Raw genomic sequence first — 26,247 nt, 5'->3', positions numbered from 1 at the left:
GATGCCCATGGTGCCTAGCCTCTTCCCAAGGAGAGGTTAGCATTTGGAGAAGGAAGAGGAAAGAATAAGAACTGTGGCTGAGATGCAGCCATGTTCAAAATGGGGTATGTAAAGTAGACAGAGCCAAGGAGCACAGCAGTGCAGGCCTAGTACTTGCTGTTACTTGCTATAGTGTATCAATAGCTGATGACACCAAGATGAGTGGAGAGGTTGACACTCCAGAAGGGAGAGCCACCCTCCAGTATGACCTAGACAGACTGGAGGAATGGGCTAGTAGGATTATGAAGTTCAGCAGGGAGAAGTGTAAGGTCTTAAATCTGGGAACACATAACCCAGGAGCACAGTTCAGACTAGGACCCATCTGGCTGGAGAGCAGCCTGTGGAAAGGGACCTGGGGAGCTTCGTGGATAACAGGCTCAATGTGAGTGAGCAGTGAGCTGCAGCAGCAAAGAAAGCCAACAGGATGATGGGCTGCATCAACAAGGGCATCACCAGCAGAGATGAAGAAGTCATCATCCCACTCTACTCAGCGCTGGTCAGACCACACCTGGAATACTGTGTTCAGTTTTGGTCCCCACTCTACAAAGAGGATGTGGACAGGCTGGAGAAGGTCCAGAGAAGGGCCACAAGGATGATCAGAGGACTGGAGGACCTGCCATATGAGAAAACTGAGAAAACTGAGTTGGTTCAGCCTTGATAAGGTTTTGGGGAGATCTTATTACAGTGTTCCAGTACTTAAAGGGTAGCTACCAAGAAGATGGAGACTCATGGAAAAGACAAGGGGTAATGGGCACAAGTTGCTTCTGAGGAGATTCTGATTGGAAACAAGAGGTAAATTTTTCACCATGAGGACAGTCAAAAATCAGAATAGTCTCCCAAGGGAAGTGGTAGATTCCCCCACATTGGACAGTTCTATGTCTCAGCTTGACAGGGTGCTGAGCAACCTCAAATAAAGTATAGTGTTACCCAAGAAAGGTTGGACCAGATGATCCTTGAGGTCCTTTCCACCATGGCATTCTATGATGCTATGATGTGCAAGAGAAAGAAAGTAGATCTTACTAATTCCTCCTTACTAAGACATAGCAATAGACATAGGAAGCTTTGTTTCTGTTGACTGTAATAACATCATCCATCCTAAGACATCTCCCAAAGAGCTCTACTAGCCAAACACAGTCCTTTTACCTGTTCTGAGCAAATCACCTGTGAATATCTACATGTGGCTGTACAGGACATGGAGTTCACTGCTCACTAAGCTAAGGTTCCCAGCTGCATTACTGAACATTTGCTTTCTTTTTAGAAACATCTGGCTCATAGTGATGATGGGTCAGACTTCGGCTTGTCCTTCAAACAAGATCACAGTACACAGACCAAGCAAATCCGTTCCTCCCTTTGGAATCTAGCATACAACCAATTAAAACCCCAGGAATGGAAAAAAATGGCCCTGTTCTGGAAGTTCACAGATCAACAAATTAAAGCTATTGAAGAACAATGGACAGGTAACAATATCTGAATGGCTAGACATGATATATAAGCTATAAAACCCACAAGGTAGAGTTGCTTTTTGAACTATGTATCACAGACACTGGCTGTACTGCTCTTATTCACGTGATGAAAAAGAGCAGTGAATGGATACAGACCTTGTTCCTGGTTCCTGGGAAGTGGTGCTGTAGAAGTACAGGCCACTTCTGTTCTCCTTCTTGGCCTGAAGGAACCTTCATCTTTGGAAATCAAAAGCAGGAGCAGTCAGCAGCATTGAAGGATCTTGCCGGCCAAGTAAGGACATGGGGAGCCTTGTGACACAGGAAGATATTGTTCATGCTCTGTCTTCACAGCTGCCATGAAGCAGGAGTTTCTAGTATCAGGCACCTCTAAGTGCTGGGAAAACAATATTTCTGTAGCATGCATTGTACTTGTTTACTAATTCTCCAGGACATATTTCCACATGTTCTGGACAAATGAAAGCATTTTAAAATGTATTAACTTCCCCACCCCTCCTTTACAGTAGCCTTAGGATAAACCTAGACTTTGGTTTGGTTTGTTTTTTTTAACCTTTGTAAGTCTCAGTCTTCATTTTGCTCCTAGGTGAGGAAGGAGTAAATGAGTAGGTTTTAAAACCTCTTGGAACTCTAAAGGTGCAAAAGCACAAAATACACTGTTTGCAGCATATGGAATAGACAAATGCTTTGTGTATTGCATAGGGAAAAAAAGTTACAAGGAACATGGAAACAGAATGTTGCTCATCTGGTTGCATGGTATATTGCTGGCTCATCAGAACCCTGTCAAACATATATATGAAGACCTGGTGGAAGCAGGATTTCAGCCTTTAGCTGGTGAGTTGTTTTGTGGTGTGCAGGGCACATTACACTGTCCTCTGTGAGACTGCAGTGCACCTCTGAGGTCCTTGCTGGTGCTGGGAAGGTGGGACTGTGGTGGAGCTGGAGGACTCTCACTTTCTGGGAATTTGCCCTTCCTGGGGGGTGAGGTTGCTTGAGGAAGAGTGTTTAAGTGAGACTTGAGATTTCTAAAGGAAAATAAAATTGTGGAAACTTTGCTTTCCTCCTGTGTCCTGCAAACCTGGTTAAAATGAGATTGGCCATCCTACAGTTAGATTTATCTGACCTTGTAAAAGCAGAGCAGGTCAATAAAGTGTTTTCTCCTCTTACTTTACAGAGAACATCAGAGCTGCAAGTGGCACTAATACAGACTCCAGAAAGTGTAAAATTTCATGAGTTCATCAATAAAACATGGCAAATATGATGGAATTATACATGCCAGATAGAAAGTGACTTGCAAATACAAGTAATTTCTCTTCCAGAAAAAAACCCAAACAATTCTGAAGCCATGTGACCTTCTCCAAACTAGAAGAGCTTGCACTCCTGAAATATGGGTTAGTTCTTTCTCACATGCTTGCTAGACAGTGACTTAAAAGATGAGTGAATGGCTAAGTATTTATGCCTATACTGCTAAGCAAGAACCATCCCCCTACATTTTCTATACCTGGCTTGGTACACTAATTCTGTATTGGAACTGCAAATTAAGCTATCTCGTGTTTGACATGAAATGCAAATGTTTTCCACCTGAAAAAAAATAATTTAAAAAATGAAAATTATGTGTATAAATCAACACTTCCAGAAATAGGTTGGCACCTGGCCTCACTCGGGATTCAGGTTTTTATAAAGATTATAGGGATTGTAGCGTTCTTGTCTGAAGAGGGCTTTTTCTCTTGTTTAATTAGTGCTACAATTAGAACAGGTCTTTCTTTTTCAGCACGTGATTTATTTATGCAGTGAAAATACACAAAAATGTAATGTCTAAAGCCACGTGTGGCTAGCTGCATAATGTTGTATACATACTCAAAAAAGAGCATATGACATTTAACGCATCTAGCAATTACACATTTCTTGCTCATGTCTTGAATTAATATTTGGTAGTGTCTTGCCAAACATGTTTAAGGTTTTCTCATTATTGAATATATTATGTGTCTGAAAAATTATGTAAAAGGTCTATCTTTGTAGTCTTCTCTGTAACAAAATAGTAATAGTTTAACCATGTAATGGAAGAATTGACTTGCCCTCTCTGTCTATATATAGCTAGCATCATTTTGTACTGAATCTTACTGTTTGTGCTAAAAGATGAAAAATAAAATGTAACTTAAAAGTAGATGTTGTAACATTGGAACTAAAAGAGATTCAGACAAAAAACCCACATTCAGTCCTTTATTTAAAAGTGTGCAAAAGATTTCTTAAATACAAAGTGTTTATATTAATAAAATAAGTTCTCAAATACTTTGGAGGTAGAACAACATTTCAAGTTATTTTTATCCCCTCCGGATGTTTACTATAAAAGCACTTTCACTTCAGAAAAATTGTTTTAGAAAAGGGTAAAAACATGATACATACTTTAGGCCTTCCTACATCACATTGAAAAAGATTGGGAAAAGGTTTAAATTGTACCTTCATAAAAAACCCCACTGGTGAGAAGGACATACACTCAGTCAACAACTTTTATCGACTGAACACAGGTATGAGTTTGTCCCTGAAGCATTCGCCCAACTTGTCCTGCGGATCTCGAAGTGGTAGAGCCAGAAGAATGGAGCACAGTTCGAGGATACTTAGCAGCAGTGGCTTGGGATATGGTTTGCTAAAAAGTAATCAGATACAACAAAATACTTAATGCTTAAAAAAAAATTCCATTATAATAGCTCTAAGAAGGCTGTAGTTTAAACAGAAAGACTTCCAACCCAGCAAACTGAAATATGCTTTTAAAAAAACTAACACCAAACCCCAAACAATTACTTTAGCAGAATGAGTAATTTTCTTCCTTATCTGTAACACACTTTGTAGAATATAAAGTACTAAACTTCCAATCAACTAGGTACCCTGAGCTTTTATCACCTCAATCTTATTTCAAGGTTGGTTTCTTTGGTTCTTTACCAACTCAGTCAGAATTTTCCTCAGTAGTGTTAATTTAATCACGTCAACATTCCTTTTGAAGTTCAATATTTGCTATGAGGAAGTCTTTAAAGGTCTCTGATCTCTGAAAGGAAAAGTTTTGCTTTTATTTAACACTAATGAATTTTCTCCCAAAAAAACCTAGCCACCTTACTGCAATAAACAGTAGTCATGCTACTTTTAACAAAGGTAAACTTGTCAGATTAAATCAAGAGAAGTAATTCCATGTGATTGATTTCCACTTACATGTTTGTTTGCAGAAAGAATATGTGAAATGTATCTCTTGTACTGTCACATTTACTACATTTTGAGAAGTCAGTTTTTAGTACAGTAGTTCAGGTACTTCAATGTCACAGGAGTCATGCAATCTGAATCCAGAAATTGTTCATAATGGAAGAAACCTCACATCAAAACCTTAACCTCCTAGGGTTAATTATAGTAAGAATTTCTGCATATGAGCATGAATTCTCACAAGATACATGCAGCCTGCCACAGGGCTCTGATTCACTGCAGGAAATGAGTGAAAGCAGAACATCCCTCACACAGTTACTGGTATCTCCACTTCAAAAAAAGCTCTGCTTATTCTGGCAGTACTGCTGAAGAGAAACTGGACTTCCAGACAGCACAAAGAAAACTCAGATCCTACTTCACAGGTCAAAACATAAGAAAAGTCTTCAACTGTTTCATACACCTCCAGTGAAAATACTTTTTTTCCTCAGATTGGCCTAGAGGGTAGTAATTGCCAGGCCACTTAGGCCACTGTTTATGGTCTTCTTATATGTTGATTTCATATACTATTAATGCACTTATTTCCATATTTTCTTGAGGGGAAGGGGAAGACTCAAAATACAAGCAGCAGGCTTAATGAATTATTTGGTTTTTTCCCTGTTTTTACTTTTTCCCCCAGTGATTTGTTACACTCAGCCTGTCAGTCTAATGTATATCTCTGTCACCTCTGGTTCAGTCACTCTTCCTGCTACCCATCATGAGGCTTGACTTTTAAATTGTGCTTGGTGATGACACCCAATATTGCTGTGCCAACTGACCACTCCTACGAAGAGGAAGACTCCTCGAAGGGCTGGCCAAGAAAGAGACAGCCAAGATTACTACACCCATGAAAGAATTGCTACAGAAACAAGACAAATAGATTAAAGTGGCAATATTTCCTTCCTCTCCTCAGCAGTGCCTCCTGCCCAGCCCAAGGACAGTACTGCTTGTTATTTCAAACAGGAAGCAAGTCTGAGCCTTGTCTAATACCTCTTAATGGTGTTCATTTTTCTTTAAACTACTACCAGATGGACTGTTACAAACATAATTCTTACTTACCTGAGTGACTGGATGATGTTTTTCAACAATGACTGAACTCATGGGTGGTGCAACTCCCATCACTGCTACACTACCACACATTCTGGCTTTTTGTCCCCCATCAGCTCGGCCTGTGATTCGAGCAGTGATTGTTCTTCCTGCTTTCTGTTGAGCAGATGTTATTACTTTTGCCATGGGCTACAAATAAAGTGTTATTTGGTAAAAATTTCTAAACATATTATTTATTTGCTCTAGATTGTATGCTTAGTTTTATCAGGCACATGCCTGAACAGAACATAGGATGTTGCAGGTAATCCAATTATGTCATACAGTACTGAATTTGCTCCACCTAGTTCCAACCTGGTTTATTAAATTTTTTTCCACTCTTAGCATTTCAAGCAAGAGACTTCTGTACTGAGAGGAATAAGTCTAAATTGGCAAAAATGAAGCAGCATGCATAGTTGGGCTCCATGGCTGCATACTGGAGTGACAGCTGCAGGCGTTTCTATCATGCTGTAAAGCCTTTCCAGCAGTGACATAGCAGATGCTAAAAAGCTTCCATGCAGTAAAATGCTGCATCTTTCTCTAACAGCTGGTAGCAAACTGTATCAGATGGGAAAAAGACAGGAGAGCAACATGGAATACAGTGGAGAAAAGTAAAAAAGACAGTTAGCAACAGACAGAGAACAGGGAATGAGAGAGAAATTTCAAACCACAGGATGCTAGAGGAATGCATAATCTTTCCAGAACAAAACAGTCCAATGTGAAACACCAATTGTTTCTGTAGAGCTATATGTAAGTGTACATGCACTCTTTTATTCTTCATTTTGCCACATTCCTCCACCACGCTTCCAGAAACCATTTAAAATTGCTCCTAACATAAATAGGTTTCTGTAGCATTAATGAGCATTTGCAGGCCTTCACATAGCTATGTAAGCTCCATGGCAGTTTCCTCAACTGCATACTTGAGCTGCTCTGAAAAAAATGCAGAGATAACAACAGCCAAACTAACATTTGTTATAATTATGCCTTAAAAAATAAACAGCTGATTTTAGCATGTTACCAGTTTTTGAGTTGATGCCACACCAGATCCTGCAGCTGTGCTAGTGATGATTACTGAAGAATCAGAATCTAACCTGGTCTGAGAAGTGCTTGCATGACCCAAGTGGGTAGAAAACTGTGAATGAAACCAGAGTTTACAAAGAATGAGTATAACTTTCTAGAAAATAAAGTTTTATTCCTTAGGCAGTCAGTTTTTTGACTATTCAAAATTACCCTTCTAAATTCAACTTCTTTGCAAATATTTTAGCTCTAGTTTTACTCTTTTTAGGCTAATTTAAGAATACTTATCTAAAAATAGTACAAACAGTGTGCGTAACATATGATGCTATTAGAATAAAAAATGAGGAAGAAAGACAAGCACATCTTCTCTGATCTAACCTGTACTCTAGCGTGAAATGATTTTACAGGGACAGTGTCTTCAGCAGGACTCCAGGGCAGGTCCAGAACATCTTAAGCTACTGGATCTGGCTAAGCTGACATGACAACAAGCTGAGTTCCCACAGTGTCTATATATATTTCACTTTTTGAAAAGAAGATGCAAGTTCAGCCAGCTTTTCTTCTTTCCAGATTATATTAAGTTGACGCTTTTTGCAAAAAACTCTTAACAGCTTTTTTCCAGAAAGAACCTTGAAGAACAAGTTCTGCTTATTAGAGTCTTCATCAGTTCAATGCATTCTCATCAATATAAAACACAGAGCTTAATTCAAAGTATAGCAAGTCACAGCAGCTGCACCCCAGTCACTTGATTTACACAATGCAGTCTGGACATAACCATAGGTTTCTCTTTACACTTAGATTGTCTTTAAATTCCTTAAATTCATGAGCTATGGCATTTATCTTCAAAAAAGTTTCAACCAAGACAGGTTTTTTTTGTCACTAGCAAATACATTTCTGTTCCAGCTACATGCTTACCATGTCTTCCAGCTGAAAAGCTGTCGCTGGTGGTGTTGAAGGGAGATTATATTGTGAAGCAGGCAGCCTTCCTGCAGCAATGGTACCATTATCATTTCTCCTACTTCCTACATCTATTATTAGAAACACAAAGTAATGGAATCAGCAGATAATCTAGAAAACTCTAAAGAGAAAAAAAGTTGACACTAAAAATTTTACTGTTCTGTTTGGATTTCTGTAAAATATAATTAAGAGGATCCACGTGTTCTTTATAGGTCTGTGTGTGTATTTATGTGAATATATATAAACATTCCTTCTTTTCAGATACTTGGAAATATTCTTCTCCAAAGGCCTAGCTTCTGTGTTATGCCTCAACATCCCTGTGGCACATACTTGTCATGCAAAGAATTGACAGTCTCCCTACTGCTTGCCAATACTAAATCCAATATGCAAGAGGTGCTCTTATGCTACAGGCCGAAATCCAGTTCAGACAGAGAGCAGCAAAACATGCACAGGGTATTCTGGACTTCTGCAAGGGCATAACAACCTTAAGGGGGCTGTCAGTAAAAGAAAAAATTATTTTACCTAAGAACATGCTGCAATCTCAAGCAGCCATAGATCATGCTCAGCAGTATCTAACCTCCATATACAATGGCTGGACACTGGTGACATCCTGGCTGTAGGGCTGGGATGTTCTATGGGTGCTCATTCCAGGGACTAGAGTGACACCATGTGGTGGGAGTTCGGGTTTTTTTTCTTGACATGAGCAGGAAGAATATAAGGAAGGTAACTCAAATCAGTGCAATATTAAAAGAATTCAAGAGTGAAGGCATGCAAGAATATGCACTTTGTACATATATGTAAGTACACACACATAAAGCTTAAGCATACACAGGACCAATGCATGGTTACAGACTAATCAGATCTGACCTGGGTTACTTAAAAAAAGCTGTGTAAGGTACTTAACATAAGAAGTAATGAATTCTTGTGCCTGCAGTATTCCATTAAAGATATTGAGAGGTTAAAAATAAGATAATAATAACAAAAAAAATCTGTCAGTAAATCAGCCAGATAGATTTTAGACCATCAACATTGACTTTGAATATTATGGACCATTAAGGTTGTGATACTAGCACAATGTTAATAACATACATTATAATGTATATTATATGTATGTTATTTGTATATTGTATGTATATTAAATGTACATTATAATGATAATTAAAAAAAATAATAATGAATCTGTAAAGGGAATAAATTCTGCAGCTATTTCTAATGATAGTAGGTGGCATTGCTGTGTTCCTATAAATGTATTATCACTGACTGACTCTGGCACATGGAAGTTTTAATGTCCACAGATTACAAGACTAGAACAAATCACAATAATAATCTTATCTGATGTTTGAAGTCCCCAGAGGTCCTGATCACTGTTCTGATATATTGGAGGAAGAATGCAAGTAAACGGTTGTACAATCATGTTAAATAATTACGTAACTAACTTAATTAAAAGTACTGTCTGACTGTAGCTAGAAAGCAATAGTGTGCCTGGGGAAGGGGAGAAGGTGGAATGAGAGGCAGTGGAAGAAGATGACAAGCATGGGACCAAGGACAACAGCAACTGTGAGATTTTATGAAGCCTGATGAGGACTACGGTGACCTCAGGGAATCAAGCAGCATGATGCTGGACACCCAGAAAGCTGGGTACAGGCACCCCAGCTTTGTCCAGCACAGAAAAACCTCTAGATGCTGTCTGTGTAGAGTATTAGCTCCTGCTTCACAGTAAAACTCAAGCAAACTGTTTACTCCATGAATCCCAGAGGATGGTCATGGCAGCTCTACAGCCCAGTTTTCTTCATTTCCTTCCTACTTAACCTCTTTTTAACAGGTTTACATAAACAGTGCTTTCCTGTTTCACACCTCTCAGTTACCCATCACTATATGGGAGACGCAGTGACTGTTTCGTATTTTTGGGAAAAAAAAACCACAACAAATATAAAGACTCAGGAGACAGTAGTTCTTAATTTATAACACAGTGAAAAATTAGGTACTTGGGGAATGCCCTGTAACTTTATTTCTGATCTCAGTATCTAATTCATTATTGACCTTCCCCAAATACTGATCCTATGTTTTTACTAGCACACAGCTACTGCATTTAGCCAATTTCACACTCCAGTTTCCTAAGCAACTGCCCAAATACAAAACTGCACAAATAAACATTTGTTTAACAGACTGAGATAGCTTCTCAGGTTAAGTATCCTCTTATACCTTTTTCAGTTTTTTTATTTCCTCTTCATACCTACAGTTTTGGGAGGAGGAATTTCTTGGCCATAGTTCAGAAATTTCTGGTATAAGATTGTTACGTTTAGCAACTGAAGTTACTTGTCTAACACCTTTACAGCTGCTGACAGTACAGTTGGTTGTCAAAGCACTTATACAACTGTGACATACCTGCTGGCAGAACTATTTTCTCTTTAAGGTAGGCTGCTGCATCAGCATGATTCTCCTTCTACTGCTACAGATGGTCTCACTAGGAGTGGGAGACTTCATTGAATCACTAAGGGGTTGCAGCTCTTTCTTGTGTAGCTGCCTGAGTTTTACAAGTGCGCTGCTGATATAATTACCCTGGTGTTTCCTGTTCTGGCACAGAACTGCAACTAAAAACAAAATCTGAGAGATTTACTTGCCCTTTTAGCACTGAAAGGCAAGATTAAGAAAGAGGGGAGAGCTGTCTGGAAAAAGCAGATCCATTGTACACTGAGATTCCAGAGAAAAGAGGAGGATTTTCCAGGATTTCTCCTTCACTACCTCATAACCTGGCTGCTACCTCATAACCTGGCTGCTGACAGAAGTAATGGATAATCTTCCATGGTATTTCAAGAAGTTGGCCATCCCTGACTCCTGCCTTCAGTTGCAGATTGCCACCCTCACAGCAGGGTAGGATGAAGAGAACACATTCCACCTTTTCAACTACAGCAGTGCAAAGCTCAGCACGAGAATATTTCTCAGCGTATCCAACAGAACTTTTTAAAGCATTAGGAGTCTGATAAACTCTGTATTGCCACAAGTGCTCACATTAAATAAAGGAAGAATCCCTTAAAACAAGCAAACCCAAACAAACAAACTCAAGAAAAAGCCCACACACACTACCAGATCAGAGCTGCTTTTTGTACTGACCAGTATCTGTTCTACTGTCCTTGCTCTGAAACATGGTCATAGCTTCCAGATTCAAAGCACAAACACCACGCATAAAGGCTTTCTTCATGGTGTCTTCATATTGTTCTCTTTCACTGTGCAGTTGCAGCATCTCAGCCTTCGACTCTTCCAAAGCAGCAGTTAGCTACAAAGAGAGTAAGCAAAGCTGTCCCATGCTTCTGAATGCAAATTACGAACATATTCCTCAATCAGCTTTAAAAGTCACTACATTTACAACCATATGCATTATCACTTCACCAGATAATTTCTTTGTAATACAGCACATGATTTGTACTAGAGCATACCAAGAAAAGTGGATTCAAAAGGACTGTCGGACCCTACCCAACCAACAAAGCAGAAATTCATCTTGCAAGGTTTTATCTTTTAGAAGTTTGGCATTTGGCACAAGCCAATTTCCAGAGGAACATGGATTAGCTCAATAGAAACAAAAGTGTTCCCAGAAAACTACTTAAGCATAAGGTGAATTATCATTAACTATTTCTCCTTTCTAGCTACCATAAAACCTGAGCTGCTGAGAAAAGACAGACCAAGTTTTCTTTGTAACTCACTATTTACTGTTTTCTGCTGGTAAGCCACATTTGGTAAGCTTGTTTTAAAAAATTTAGATTTACTTTCTTGGTAAAATACAAAGCTCTTAAAATGCATATTTTAAAATAATATTTACTTCCAGAATCACAGAATTGCTCTGGTTTGAAAAGACCTTTAAGATCATGAAGTCAAACTATTAGCCTAACCCTACCAGGTCCCTAATAACCACATCTACTTGTCTTTTAAATACCTCCAGGGATGGTGATTCAACCACCTCCCGGGACAGCCTGTTCCAGTGTTTGATAACCCTTTCATTTAAGAAGCTTCTTCTAATATCCAATCTAAGCCTCCCCTGGCACAACTTGAGACCATTTCCTCTTGTCCTATCACTTGTTACTTGGGAGAAGAAACCCACTCCTACCTCCCTAAACCTCCTTTCAGATAGTTGTAGAGAACAAAAAGGTTTTCCCCAGCCCCCTTTTCTCCCAGTTCCCTCAGCCACTCCTCTTAAGAATTGTTCTCCAGACCTTTCACCCACTTCACTGCCCTTCTCTGGACACACTCCAGAAAAATCAATGTCCTTCTTGTAGTGAGTGGCCTAGAACTGAACACAGTACTCAAGATGTGGCCTCACCAGTGCTGAGTACAGGGGTACAATGACTTTCCTAGTCCTGCTGGCCACTCTACTTCTGACACAAACCAGGATGATGTTGGCCTTCTTGGCCACCTGGGTACACTGCTGGCTCATATTGAGCCAGCTCTCGACCAACACCCCCAGTTCCTTCTCTGCTGGGCAGCCTTCCTGCCACTCTTTCCCAAAGCCTGTAGTATTGCCTGGGGTTGTTGTGGCCCAAATGCCACATCCAGCACTTGGCCTTGTTAAACCCCCTACAACTGGACTCAGCCCGTCAATCCAGCCTGTCCAGGTCCCTATGCAGAGCCTTCCTACCCTCAAGCAGAGCAACACCCCCTTCTAACTTGGTGTCATCTGCAAACTTCACTGAGGGTGCACTTGATCCTCTTGTCCAGGTCACTGATAAAGACATTCATGAGAACTGGCCCCAACACTGAGCCCTGGGGAACATCACTTAGGCCTGGCCACCAACTGGATTTAACTCTGTTCACCACAATTCTTTGGCCCTGGCCATCGAGCCAGTTTTTTAGCCAATGAAGAGTGTACCCATCCAAGCTGTGAGCAGCCATTCTCCAGGACAATAATTCAGGGAACAGTGTTAAAGGCTTTACTAAGAGTCCAGGTAAACTACTTGCACACCAATGCACACTTTGATAATGTATCTTCACCTTAAGCTCTGAAAACTTATAGGCTTAATTGGCAAGTTGAAGGCAAAACCAATCTTAAATTCAGCATTTAACACAGCAGCTATTATGGGAAAAAAGTATTGTACTCAAAATGATAACTCCTAATACTAATGGTCTTCTATTTCAATTGTCTTCTTTATAAGACCTCAAAATGCATAGCCAATATTAACAGTATGCTCTTAAAAAAGCATCTTCCCTACTGGTGGTCAAATAGAAATTTTTCTAATTTCAGCAAGTGTTCAGTTTAATTCATCTATGTGTGCAGGTAAGAAACATTTTAATGCGGGGAAACAAAAGTCGTATGTAGAAAGCACAGTAGAGATCTTAGACCTTCCCAGATCTTCTTGCCTCCTTGGGAGCTCTGTTCTGCTGGGAACTCCTGATGTTTTTCGAGTTTGCTGAGAAAGAGATACTTTGGAGGGATGAGGGAGTGAAGGAGGGAAAGAATGAAAAAAAAGACAAACACCTTATTTTACCTCTGCAATTTTGGCTTCATAGTCATTGGTAAGTTGAACACAGACATCTTCTGCCCTTAACTGACAGGCTTTTGCTACCTTTTCTTTCCATTTTTCTTCACTAAGAGAGCGCCATGCTGCCCATACTTTCTTCATCAAAGCTGTCTGGAATTGTCTGTCTGCTATTCTATTTTGATATTCCTAAGGAAACAAAAATAACTGCATCATATGCAAGTTCAGGTTTCCTAAAATTTTCAGTACTCAAGAGAGTGTGGATGACTGTTTTTTAACTTATTACACAGACCAAAATAGGAATGCCTATACAGAGTCACGAGTGCTTCAGTGAAGCACAGCATAACATAGCAACATAACATAACAACACAAACATAGCATCAGCAGATCGATGTTTTTTCCTGCACACGACATGGAACGTTACTGTACCCAGCAGAAGAAACCATATATGCAAACTCCTAGGTTACAGAGAACAGCGTTTTTACTCTTAGCTTGATGAATCTTAATCAGCAACCTCAAGTATAGGGTGAAACCATACACATGTGAAACCATGTAGTGAAGTGGGTAAGAGGCATGTCTTTATTCACTGCAGAAAACATATAAAACCTGCAATCACAAAGACTGCAGATGATTAGCATAAAGCACCTATCATTTTAATAAATTTAGATTTCAGATATTCTTAACTGTGGTGATGTGCAGTGAGATGATCACAGTAATTGGCACAATATAAGACAAGTATAGGTTTGTTTCCCCATCCCACAGACTACTCTGACACCAGCACTCTTTTAGAATTGATGTTTTCAAACTGTTATCTGACATGGTAAAACACATCAAAATAGCAACACTGTAATTTCTTCAAACTGCAACAGGAACTGCAGCAACTCTGACCCTTCGGAGTTGAGAGGTGTTATTTTGATTGCTTTTTTATTTTGAGCACATACCTCTTGTTTGGCATTAACATGCTGAATCCGCCACAGTGTAAACTTTCTCATCAACTCTATTCTCTCCTTTTGTCTCTCTAGTGCTTGAGTCAAATTAGCGATCACCTGCAAAAATATTTTTTAACACCATTTCAATAGCTATGATCTTTGTGAGGTCAAATAGAATGTACTTTACACATCAGTTATTCTTCACTTAAAGCATTTGCTTTTAACAGATACTTTCTACAAAATCTCCCCCTTACTCTAATCAAGCAGGAAACAATAGAGTTCAAATCAGAAGTGAAATTCCTGTGGCTTCAACTCTCAGGCACTTAAAAACTTTCACTGTATAGTTTAATAAAAGTTTAACTGAATTGTTATCTCATCCTACATCTGCAGGTTTCTGTGATACTTCCTAATAATGAAATGTTACTCCAGTTAAGGTCAGAAAAATCACTACGAAGTGATTCAAAGACCATCTTGATAAATTAGACTAATTTTTTATTAAAAATTAATAAAGGGCTAAACTGAACTAACAAAAGTGTAAAGAGATAATTTATCTACAGAAAGCTTACTTAATTGTCTTAACAGAATAAACAAGCTAAGGGGTTGCTACGAATGAGAAAAATCTGATTAAGAATTGTTATTCTTTTTAAAAGTCATTGTGGAAGATATCATACAGGCCTGTAGCAATCAAAATATTTGATAGGCACAATGACCTAACTGGACAGAGAGGCAAGTAGGGACTTTCACATCGATCCCTAGATGTGTTTTAATTAGTATACAGAAACAGCTGAGGTTCCCTAATCAAAAATCAGGTCAGGCATGATGCAAATTTGGTACACCAAATCACTGAGTTATTTCTCCCTATTATTTGCCTAACCTCTTAAGCTAGATTCTGACACCAGAAACATCTAAGCAACTCCTAAGGGCAATAGTGACCCATCTTCAGACTTCTGGGAGTAAAGTAAAGCTATTTTAACTACTTCACAAAGATTGTGAGGGACAACATTCTATGATGTTATATGGTAATATGTATTAATAAGTCACCTGGCGTATGTTATATTGCCTCTGTAACATACAATTATTATTGAACATACAACAATGAAATGAATTACATTTAAAATTCACCCTTACAGCAACAGTTATCTAGCAAATAGCACAAAACTCTTACTTTGTTTCAGTACAGAATACAAAGTCCTTTAGTCTATCTTTAGAACGTGTAATCAAATACTACTAGACAAAAGCTTTGTTTCTCTAAAGCGTTCAAAAAATAAAATTCAGAAACAAATAAAGTTCAGTTTGATACATTTAAAGTAATCCATCTGTAGATATTAAATAATGAGTTTTTCATATTACTCTATCTCAATAAGTCCAGTATGAACTACTTTTTTCTGCATAAATATGACTAGTTTTAACTTTTTGCAGTTTCCAAATAACTTAGTCTCAGCTATATAAGTAACAATGAATTTATCTAAAATTAGAAGAATTTTTTAAAATGATCAACAAGTAAATAAATAAAGGAAATCAATAAATCAGTTACTTTTGTTGAAAAAGCATCATATGCTGACATAAAATAGCAGCTTTTGATGATAAATAACTGTTGATACACACTAGAAGTCTTAGCCTAAATCCGTATTTGTTAATTAGTATATTTTTGCCACTTAAAAGCATTTTTGAGATTTCCCATGAGAAACCAGAAGTCTACAGTATTCATAATATGTGTGAGGCTGATGGATTCTGGGTTATGCTCATGCCAGAATACAGAAACTTTTATAAATACAGTGTGATACATGGAAGCACTGCCACCTACTGTTAAGATGGTGGCAATAATAATTTTCTATTGAAAACAATTTTTTTTAGAAACAGAACTATAGAATTGGCTAAAGAAATAATTTATTTGGTAGCAGAAAAAAAAAAGCACCTGCTTTCAAAGTACCACTGAGCATTATAGTGCATTAAACATGAGTGCCATTTGATGATATCCAACAGAATTAGATATATTTGAATGGTATACACTGAAATAACTATAGATCTGCACACATGTACTAGCTAAACATTATACTAATCCTGTTCTTGTAATGTTTCAACATTTCAATATGCTTGGTCTGCAAGATCAGACTCTTTTACAAATGGGCACAGAACATTATATCCATATTTTAACTCCTTCAGTCGATGTTGTTATTTGTTGTTGTTGTTGTTGTTTAAAAAAAGGGTAAATAGGAATTAAAAACCAAACCCCATTCAGTGTCCTCAAGTACAAGGTTAAAAATTCACAATAGCAATACGTTATGTGATTGCAGAGCTGCCAGAATTTTACATCCATTTCCACAATTCTAATTAATGTCGAAGTTTCTGATACCATTGACTGCAGGAAAGTGTAACACAAGACACCCCAGGTGTACAATCCATAGAATTTGTATAAATACACAAATATACAAGATACAAAACAAATAAAGAATAACAATAGATCCAAGATTTAAGAAGCAAACAATGCAAAATACGTACATACAGCATATTAACTTTCCATTGTTAGTACAGACATTATTAGCAACAATGATTCTTTTTCTACTGTACAGTCTCTCTATATTATTTACTTCTGTCTTACTTGCTGCAAGAAGATTTTGTTCAAAAAGATGGACTCAAAAATTCAGTGTGGATTATTTCTAAAAAGAAAGTAACTGTTAAATTATGAAATTGAGCTACTACCTCATCTTTCCTGCCAATAGAGACTTCATAAGTATGCAGCAGCTCCTTCAGGTTTTCCATCTCATTGCTCAATCGTTTCACATGTGCAGTGTGTTTCTCTTTTTCTTGTCTCATTTGAAGCTTGTGATGTTCGATCAAACTAAGTTTCCATTTTCTCAGTTCAGTCAGAACATTTGTCTGAAAGGTTACAGGGATGACAGTAATGCAGTTAGTAAAGTTACTCCCTCCTCCCTAATCTTTAAATCTTAAAACACTTAGCAGTTAATGAGACATCAATATTTACAGTCATGCCTTCATTACATAGGCTGCTTATGTCTATAAATGCTAGTAGACATAATGAACTATTGAATAAAAAGTGAACATCTCTAATGGAGAAAGTTATTCTAAAGTTTTTGAAACAAGATATTCTAGTGCTTATATGCAATACGCAACTACAAAAACAATCAAAAAGAAAACTACCATTTCCCAGTGCAATCAAACTGCAACTTTTATTACACTCTCATTTATTCTACAACACACTGTGTGTGATTTTTAAAGACTTGATACAAAATAAGTACCTTAAGACTTCCACTCCAGAGATCAAGTATGTTTTCTATTTCAGTTACTTTTTCATCTGGTAAATGTGACTCAGTCACTATTGTTTCACTGATTTCTCTTGGACCATGTGGGGAACCTTCCGAAGAAGTTTCCTCTGAAAGAACAGGGTTAAGTTGTTCCATATTGTCTTCAGAAGGCTCCTTCACTGACAGTAAGACTGAAAATGAAACAAAGAATAAAGATTGTTATGCTGGAAAGGCTACATTCTGTGAGGAAGTTAGAAGTCAGACAATAAGAAAAAAAACCACACTCAAAACATGTATCCCATAAGAAACCTTCTTTTCCCATCTAAAACAAACAACCTAATTAAAATATATGCTTCCAAGATACAAGTATACTTAAACCAACAGTTTTATTGTAAAGTTAGTAAAATCAAACCCACTGCTTTCTTCAATAACTGAATCTTTCCATGTAATTTCATTTTAAAGAAAATGCTCACAGCAAGTACAAAAAAAAATAGCATTGTCAGAAAAAAAAAGCATCTCTCTCATTAAAGACTTCTTGTCGATTAAGACCTCAGGTCAGAAATCTAAAAACTTCTGCCATTTTCCTTAATGAGACTGTAAACTCTTGAAGCCTGAGATCTGCCTTTGTGCATTCACAACACAACCTATGGGTATAGATTTATGTTGGTATGTACCTGCATCCATTTTACTTACAACTTTTAATTTGCTCATCTAATTAGATCTTAAACTCATTGAGCAAGGAACTATCTACTACAAATCTGTAAAATGCCTTACACAGTAAGGTCTCACTTTCAGGTGCTGTGGATAACTACCACTGCAAAAAAAATTAACCCACACTCAGAAGCAAATGGGCATGTGTTTGGGTTCTAACTGATGGGAAGACGTGAATGGGCTAAGAATAAAGAATTTAAGTAAACAGAGGAAATTAAATATTGTTTCATGTTTAGTTAGTCCTTACAGAAAATTTGCTATTTAGGTTGACAGCTGAATACAAAAATTTGGAAAGGAGATTAGCAACTTCCTCATATTAACAACAACCAGGACAATTTCAAAAGAATGCTCTCCTTCTTTGATAAGTCGAGAGAGGAAACCTCCAACATTTTAGCCTTTGCTTCTGAAAACAAGTATTGTCTGTACAACTGGTTTCATAGTGGATAGGTACCAATTTTTGGTACAAGCATGCAGAGATAAGCTTAACTGTTTGCCATAAAGTACTATTTTCAGTGGGCAGTGTAAATGTATGTTTCTCATTATTCAAGGCCATGGTCTGATGGTTGCCACTCTTACACAGTTACTGTTAGGGCTCCTGTCCAAATGAAGTGAGAGGAGCTGCCTGGCTAAACACTCTTCCCCATCAAGTAGGCTCAACTGCAACTACTACACTCATGCTCCAAAACAAGAATGAAATAAGGAAGAACTGTGGCACAGAGGCAGTTACAATGGCTTTTTGGTGTTTCTCACAAGGTCATATACAACTACACATCACAGTGGAAACACTTCAGTTTAAAAAGCCTGAGGAGAAAGCCAAAACACCAAAGAATACTCCATGAACATGGCACTGGAAATTGTTTTGGTCTTCCTTCATGCAGAAGGGCAAAAAAACACTGCAAGCCTGAGAAGCTCTGCAGCAGAGGAAACTTCAAGGTACTAACTAACACTATACTCAGACTATAGTTTCAATGTTACATTTATTTGAATCTATCAGACAGCAATTTTTGGAACCTCAACCTATTACAACAGATGAGGATACTATATTCCCCCCATCAAAATACTATGTATTGTCATTTCTTTTTAAACCCTCATTCTAGGAGTTGCGGGAATACCTTTTACTACAGTGGAAATTTTTCTACAATGTTTGAATTTTCAAGAGTAATTGCCATAGTAAAAAATACTTCTAGCAGCTTCTATTGATTTGATTCTTATGCAACTTGGTACAATTCCCACACAGGACAAAGCTACACTGGATCAAGCTAATAACCTTCCAAATGTAAAAATGAAAATGCAAAGGTTGCACTTTAAACTTTTCTGTTGACAGAAGCTTTTCTAACATCATTCACATTCTAATTCAAGATCTACTTACGTTATAGAATATTCTCTCTCTCCAAATCTCCATTCTCATGCTTTCAATGAATACAAAAAACTTGCCTCCTACATTTCCTAGGGCAGTCTGATACTCAGAAGAACAACTGCAGTAATTCTGCATGAGGAGAATGGATATCTTGTCCTTATGAACTAAGATACTCCATTAATTTATTAAAATGATAAAGCATTTATCCTCATGACATACTGGAAAGAGAGGTATTGGCTTGGGTGTCAGAACGCACCTAAACTCATTACAGACTCATCATGGAATGATACAGAGCACAACCAATACTACCACCCCCACTTCAACTACATTCCTTTTTTTTTTAATCTCTCTTTCTAGGGAATTTTTAATTATATTATATTGACGTGAGTTAACTAAATGGTAAGTGATAGCTTACTAAGGCTGCTTTATATTCCAAGGAAAACAAAACACAATTTAAAAAGACAGAATTATTTTTACTCATGTCTCTTTTGCTAATATGAAATGAACAACTTTCAGTGTCTGCATTCTGCTTTGCAATCACACTGGTAAAGTCCTGCCAATAGAGAGTTATGTAGCTTTGATCAGCAAGTTCATATATATATATATATATATATATATATATATATATATATATATTAGCTATAAACATTTATGCCAAGACAATGATTAGCACCAGATTTACACAGCATTTCAAGGCTGCTTAGTCTCCGGTAGTAAAATTATATACACATCTTCCACCCAGTGCTCCTCTAAACAGTAGAGAGATGCCACCCTCAAGGGTCACAAAATGAGGGTGAAGAGAAAACTGTAGGTAAATATTTTTATCATGAAATAACATGATAAAGAATAGAAGCTAATTTAAAGCAGTTATGCTTGTTTACTGTTTCTTCTGAAGCAAAATTAACAGACCGTTCTCATTCTAAATGGCAGTCACAAAAGCAACCAACATATAACCATAAAATCCAGTGTTACTAATGCATCACAAAACACTAAGTTTATACAGTGCTAATTATTCTGACCACTGAGACATACTGTTCAGTCTTCAGAGACACTATAGCATAATGAAGCATCTCTTCATATTCATCCCGTCACAAAGTGATGATGAATAACTGTAACTAAAATTGCAAGTCTAAAAATTAGGTATATGTGTGAAGGAGTGGAAATGTTTCTCATTCATTCCAATTACAACTAGATGCACTGCAATTGTTACACGGAAAGCCTTTGCTAGATGCCAGAACTGCATACTATAATAGGCACCTTAAACAAAAACGTTAGTTAAAAAATATGTTCCAGATCATATAAGGTTAATACTATCTTTAAGCATTACTATTACTGCAAAGAAAAATAGGTATTTTTGTAGCCATGACAAAGATGCTACTAAAGACAGTCACATTTCATATTCCATAACATTACCATTTATTTGTGGGAGTTCCAAAGGTGATCATCAAAAGACATTTGATTATACAGTATTTTCTTTAGATTAGATAAGATGTTTTTTACCTTATATTATGCATTTTTAAATCACATAGGTATAGGAAATGTGTATATATGACTAATACACAGGCTTTCCCATTAAAGTTAAAAACCAATATAACTGTTACGTGGCATTATACTATGTACCAAAGTAAGCCAATTAACAACCTTTTCTTTTTAAATCTCCTAGTTAAAAAGATTTTCAGAATAAAAGTATTTAGGGTTCACTGTGAAACTGTGAACAAACTGTACTATAGCTTAAACATACAATCCAAAAATTAATTTAAAAAATTCCAGTAGCAGTTAAGGGGAAAGGTCTGGAGAGAGGAAGACTTTTCATCAGTAGAGGAGGAACGGGTTAGATACCACTTGGCCAAACTGGTATCTTTAAGTCCATGGGCCCTGACGGGATGCACCTACAAGTGACAGGAGAAGTGGCAGATGTTATTGCTGGGCCACTATCCATCATCTTTGAAAGGTAATGGAGAACAGGGGAGGTGCCTGACAACTGGAGGAAGGCCAGTATTACTCCAGTCTTCAAAAAAGGCAAGAAGGATGAACCACAAAACTACAGGCTGGTTACTCACACCTCTGCCCCTGGGAAGGTGCTGGAGCGAAAAGTTCTGGATGTCATTTCTAAGCACGTTGAAGAACAGGAAGTTATTGGGAGTGGTCAACATGGATCTACCACGGGTAAGTCATGCTTGACCAATCTGTTAGTCTTCTGTGGTGTCATAACTGGTTGGCTGGATGAGGGGAGAGCAGCAAATGTCATCCACCTTGACTACCTTGACAAAAGCAAGGCGTTTGACACTGTCTACCACAATATTTGTATTAAGAAAATTGGGAAGTGTGGACTGGATGAGTGGACTTTTCCTCCAGCACCTCCTCCCGCTTCTTGCTCACTGACCTTGGTAACTTCTGCTCTGCACTGCTCTCCTCTGGTCTCATATTCACATGTTAAATGCAGAAGTGCACCTACTGTCTCCCTAACGGTTGAGCTGGCCAGAGGTCTGGAGCAGGGGGAGCTTTCCAGATTCTTACAGGAGCCACCTCTGGGGCCTCTCCCCCTCTAACAAAACCCATGCCAAACCAAACTAGCACACAAGGTTACTAACAGCCCTAAAGGATTGATTGAATGGACAAAGTCTTATAGAACTCAACTGGAAGTAAATGAAAAAATCTCTACAAAACAGCAGATTATTTTTACAAGGAAAAGGTATTAATATCTATTTTAAAAGCATCAAATGATAAAAAAGGTCTAAACAAAATTAAAAAGGTCCTTTTAAATTATATAAGAGGAGTACAGTATATCCCTGTCAATAATCCTGTTTCTTAGCTGTGGCCCCAGTGTTTCTCTTTTTCAACAGTAATGGACTGCTAACAGGAGTGGATAAACAATTTGGGTTTGCCTAGCCTGGAGAAAAGGAAGCTGAAGTGCAACCTCATTGCTCTCTACAGCTTCCTGAGGAGGGGACATGGAGAGGGAGGTGCTGATCTCTCCTCCATGGGTTCCACTGACAAGACACGTGGGAATGGTCCAAAGCTGCACCAGGGGAGGTTCAGACCTGACATTAGGAAACATTTATTTCCCAAGAGGGCGGTCAGACACTGGAACAGGCTTCCTAGAGAGGTGATCAATGCCCCAAGCTTGTCAGTTTTTAGGAGGCAGTTGGACAATGCCCTTAACAACAAGCTTTAACCTCTGGTCAGCACTGAATCGGTCAAGCAGTTGGGCTAGATGAACACTGTAGGTCCCTTCCAACTGCAACTATTCTATTCTAGATGTTTTGTCACTGGCAAAGCTGTTCTTTATTAATACTACTTTCCTCTGTCATTCTCTACAATGCCTTAGAACCTGCTTGATAATCAACCAGTTAATAAAAGAACTCTGGTCTTTCAAAATTAGTCACATGACAACCTCATCTTGTTTTCCAACTACAGAAGGCATTTGAAACACAGATTAATTACTATCACTGAATAAAAAATAATAAAAAACACTTATGCCATGAGATATGACCACAAACAAAGCTGCATACAAATTGCAGAAACAAATTGATCATAAACAGGTAGACCAAAAGGGACAAAGTCAATCCACATGAAGAAAATACTGCCTTAATTTAACAGTGTTTCTGTTGTACATGCCCATTCCACCAGGTGACAAAAGTGGAGTTGAACTTCTACAGGACAACTAGCAAAACTTACTTTTGTCAAAAATACCCTGTTTTGGATAGAATGCTATCAAAGGGAAAATAAGCAACCCACCCACAACTCTAATAGGAATGACCAGTTATTAAAGGACAAAAAGCTGCTGCTTTCAAAAGACTAGGACAAAAACTTCATCTAGTATCTTTGCGTCTTCTCATGAGAATGCTAAGCACAGAAAAGGAAAAACCCACACTGTTAAGACTTCCAGCATATCTTGGTAAATTTTATGCAGAAAAAAATCATAACATTTCCTTTCTGAAATTAATTGGGCCACGTTCCTACTCCAAGAGAAAAAAAAAAATCCATTGAAAAAAAATCAGTTCTTACAACATCATGTGAGAAGCCTAACACCTGGAATGACAGGTGACGCCTTAGATAATGTCAAACATTCCAGCAATTTCTAAGCGAGATAATGAGCTATTGTTTTAACCTCTGGGAAACAGGCAACGTTGTAGAAATGACAAGAAACTTGAAGACTTTCTGAAAGATAACATATATCTTCTAATCTACTGCAGCCCTGAGCAAGTCCTTTGGTGAAGAACTAAAGCTCTTGTGATAAAGCTTGATAGGACACGGGGAAAATGAACTCCAAAGGATATAGGGAGGGAATGACAGGAACTACAAAATGAGTGGGAACTGAGTATTAAGCAAGGTGAATTTGTTAATGAATGAATGGCAGAGTGATATAGTTGCCTGGTGCACATCATAAACAATCATCAGACATGTTCAGAAGGAAGCTGTCAGCAGTGAGCAAGCTTGGGAAGACCACCACTATAAATAAACAGAAGAACTGACTGCATGTACAATGTAGCAAACAACCAAAGAATTTTTTTTCTAGACATTTAAAACTGTCAATTATAATATTCTCAGTTGTTTCTTAAACAGATGCCTCTTCTAACAGAAATGTTATTTTTAAATAAATAGTTTTTACTGTCATTACATTGGCAGGAATATCCTCCTTAAGAATAACACTTTTTAAAAATGTCAGAAGAAATCAATACTCTTACAGCTTTCTCTATAGGAATACAGATGGAAATCTATTGTCCTTCTGTTCTCTGTGTAATTCCGGATACTAATTCTTACTGCACCACAGAAGATCTCTTTGACACAGGTATCCACACCTTTCAGAATGGGAAATTTGTTTCTGGGCTGAAGATGGGCATTCTAAAAACGGTATAAAAACAATTTCAAATGCTGAGATTTCCAATAGCCCAAGGTTCAAAAGATAGGATTACCATCTTCCTACTTCCTACTGAGCCCTAATGACCATATTTTTAAAGTGCAAAATACAAAGCCTTGGGAACGTTTACTATATTCGCTTCCTCATCTCTTCCGTTTTCACTGTCTCCTGCTCGGATAATTTTCTTTTTTCCTCTCTCCCACAAATTATTTCCTATCTCCTCCTTTGGTTTTGGCCTCTGTACCCCACCAAGTAAGTTTATATTAGCACTCCCCCTTCCTTTAGTTGATACATTCTTTTAATACCCAAAAAACACTTCTTCAGTAATCTTAAAAAGTCAGCTTTCATAAACCTTCCCACTTACATGTTTCTTGAATTGTGGGTCCTGCATACCTGAAAAGTCCTGGAGGTATTCAATACAGGGTGATGGGCAATAAGGAGGATCACAAAGGACCAACTGTCTAGGACTTAAAGGAATTAAATGTATATTTGCAGCCAGAAATCATAAATACAGTTCTCTTTCCTTCTCAGTCCACTTAAAAGGAACTACCATCAATTCTTCTGAAAAACAGAAGGGTAAATGGAGTTTCACATGGTGATGTGTGATGTGTCCAATGAAGAGGAAGAGAAAGATTTCTCCCAAAAAGTTTGTTACGAACCTTAAGACCACTGTCCTGACTTCCATTTTCACTTTTCTGAGGTCAAGCCCTTGACACTCAGTCTTGCGTATCCAATTCTCTGCTTATCACTGAAAATACTTTAAAATTTGTGGTCTTCAAAAACTCAAAAGGTTCCTTCATCACAAGTGGTGCTACTTCTCCACTCCAGAGCACTCTCTCCTTCAAATCTGTAACAGCGGCTTACCTATTTGACATAAGTCTCACGAGTCACTCACTGTCACTTCAAGCTCAGTGTGTTTGCCTCCTTTTCCCTTCCCTTTTCGGTATACCTGTGGATCAGCTCTCCACTGCGGGTGTCCACCTGTTCTCCACCTGATTGCCTTTAACAGCTTGAATGCCACTTTAGATTCCACTAACAGGTTGCCACTTGAAGTTTGAGCTTTCCCACACTTCTGTTTTGCCTGTCTGTACCTCTAATGTTTGTGTCTAAACTTGCATTTTTATGATTGCAACATTCCAGTGAAAATCCCAGTAGACTTAAAATTTGAGAAATCTGCTTATATACAGAACAGATTGGATTACTGTGATAAATTAGGATAAATACACTTCTTGTAAAGTGATATTTACAGGCATTATTGCCACATCATACTAAGAATAACTTATCTGCCATGATCGCAGTGGACAAGTTCAAGAAAATACTGGATAAGTTTCTGAAAGTAAAGTCCAGGGATACTAAATAAGGCATAATCTCTGGGTCAACAAATCGATTGGCTAAGCTGCAAATCAATGTATGGGGACAAACAAGTGCCTACCGTATTGTTCTAGTCTTCCTCAAGCATCAGCCAAAACATGTCCAACTTAAGAAAGATTCCTGCTAACAGCAGTAGTTGCTTCCAAGCCGTAACTGTGTAACTACAATTCGAAGACAGCTACTTTTAAAAACAGGACACAACTATGACGATCTCCGGCCTGACTCGCCACGGCTACTCTCCTCCTCAATTCTGAATAGCATGAGCTATGCCCGAGATTTTGTGCTTCTGGGTTTGACTGAAAGTGACGTTTTCCAAATAACGCAACCTCCCACTCGGGCCAGAGAACCCAACACCTAGGGAACAGAACCACCCCACCTCCCCGTACACACAGAGACAGGCTTTCCCCGCAACCGGACCCCCTTGCAGGCCAGCGCGGCTCAAGCCCACCTTTGTAAAGGTCTCAGCACAGCTCCTCTGCAACTGCCCCTGTCGCTGCAGAGCTCGTCCGAGCGACCAG

At 38.2% G+C, this 26,247-nt stretch overlaps 2 protein-coding genes across 7 annotated transcripts in view; one reads left to right on the top strand and one right to left on the bottom strand.

Annotated features, from left to right (window-relative positions):
• The window catches only part of ANKDD1B (ankyrin repeat and death domain containing 1B), a 35,289-nt gene extending 29,507 nt beyond the window's left edge, over positions 1 to 5,782 (top strand). For 3 of the 5 annotated variants that reach the window (XM_051642055.1, XM_051642054.1, XM_051642053.1), the window contains 3 exons: positions 1,298 to 1,496; positions 2,199 to 2,330; positions 2,671 to 3,709. In XM_051642055.1, coding sequence (XP_051498015.1) covers positions 1,298 to 1,496; positions 2,199 to 2,330; positions 2,671 to 2,729 — 390 coding nt within the window. In that variant the 3' untranslated portion in view covers positions 2,730 to 3,709. Of the gene's footprint in view, positions 1 to 1,297; positions 1,497 to 2,082; positions 2,331 to 2,670; positions 3,710 to 5,358 lie in introns of those variants that run through there. The other 2 variants (XR_007891774.1, XM_051642056.1) reach the window with 2 other exon arrangements.
• POC5 (POC5 centriolar protein) lies at positions 3,702 to 25,830 on the bottom strand. Of its 2 annotated transcripts, none has more exons than XM_051642059.1 (10): positions 25,791 to 25,830; positions 17,424 to 17,620; positions 16,867 to 17,043; positions 14,179 to 14,283; positions 13,247 to 13,426; positions 10,884 to 11,046; positions 7,731 to 7,843; positions 6,820 to 6,933; positions 5,778 to 5,954; positions 3,702 to 4,140 (listed from the first exon to the last, which is right to left on the bottom strand). In XM_051642059.1, exons 2-10 carry the CDS (start codon positions 17,583 to 17,585, stop codon positions 3,991 to 3,993), a joined length of 1,341 nt encoding a protein of 446 aa, XP_051498019.1. In that variant the 5' UTR covers positions 17,586 to 17,620; positions 25,791 to 25,830; the 3' UTR covers positions 3,702 to 3,990. The 2 variants fall into 2 exon arrangements, with proteins under 2 accessions (XP_051498019.1, XP_051498020.1); XM_051642060.1 differs by having other exon boundaries at positions 5,778 to 5,921.
• Between the last annotated feature and the right edge of the window lie 417 nt (positions 25,831 to 26,247).

Source organism: Apus apus, chromosome Z (genome assembly GCF_020740795.1).
Source record: "Apus apus isolate bApuApu2 chromosome Z, bApuApu2.pri.cur, whole genome shotgun sequence".
In the NCBI taxonomy this organism is placed as follows: Eukaryota; Metazoa; Chordata; class Aves; order Apodiformes; family Apodidae; genus Apus; species Apus apus.
The sequence above is the reverse complement of the archived record's forward strand: the minus strand, read 5'-3'. Positions and strand labels throughout refer to the sequence as shown.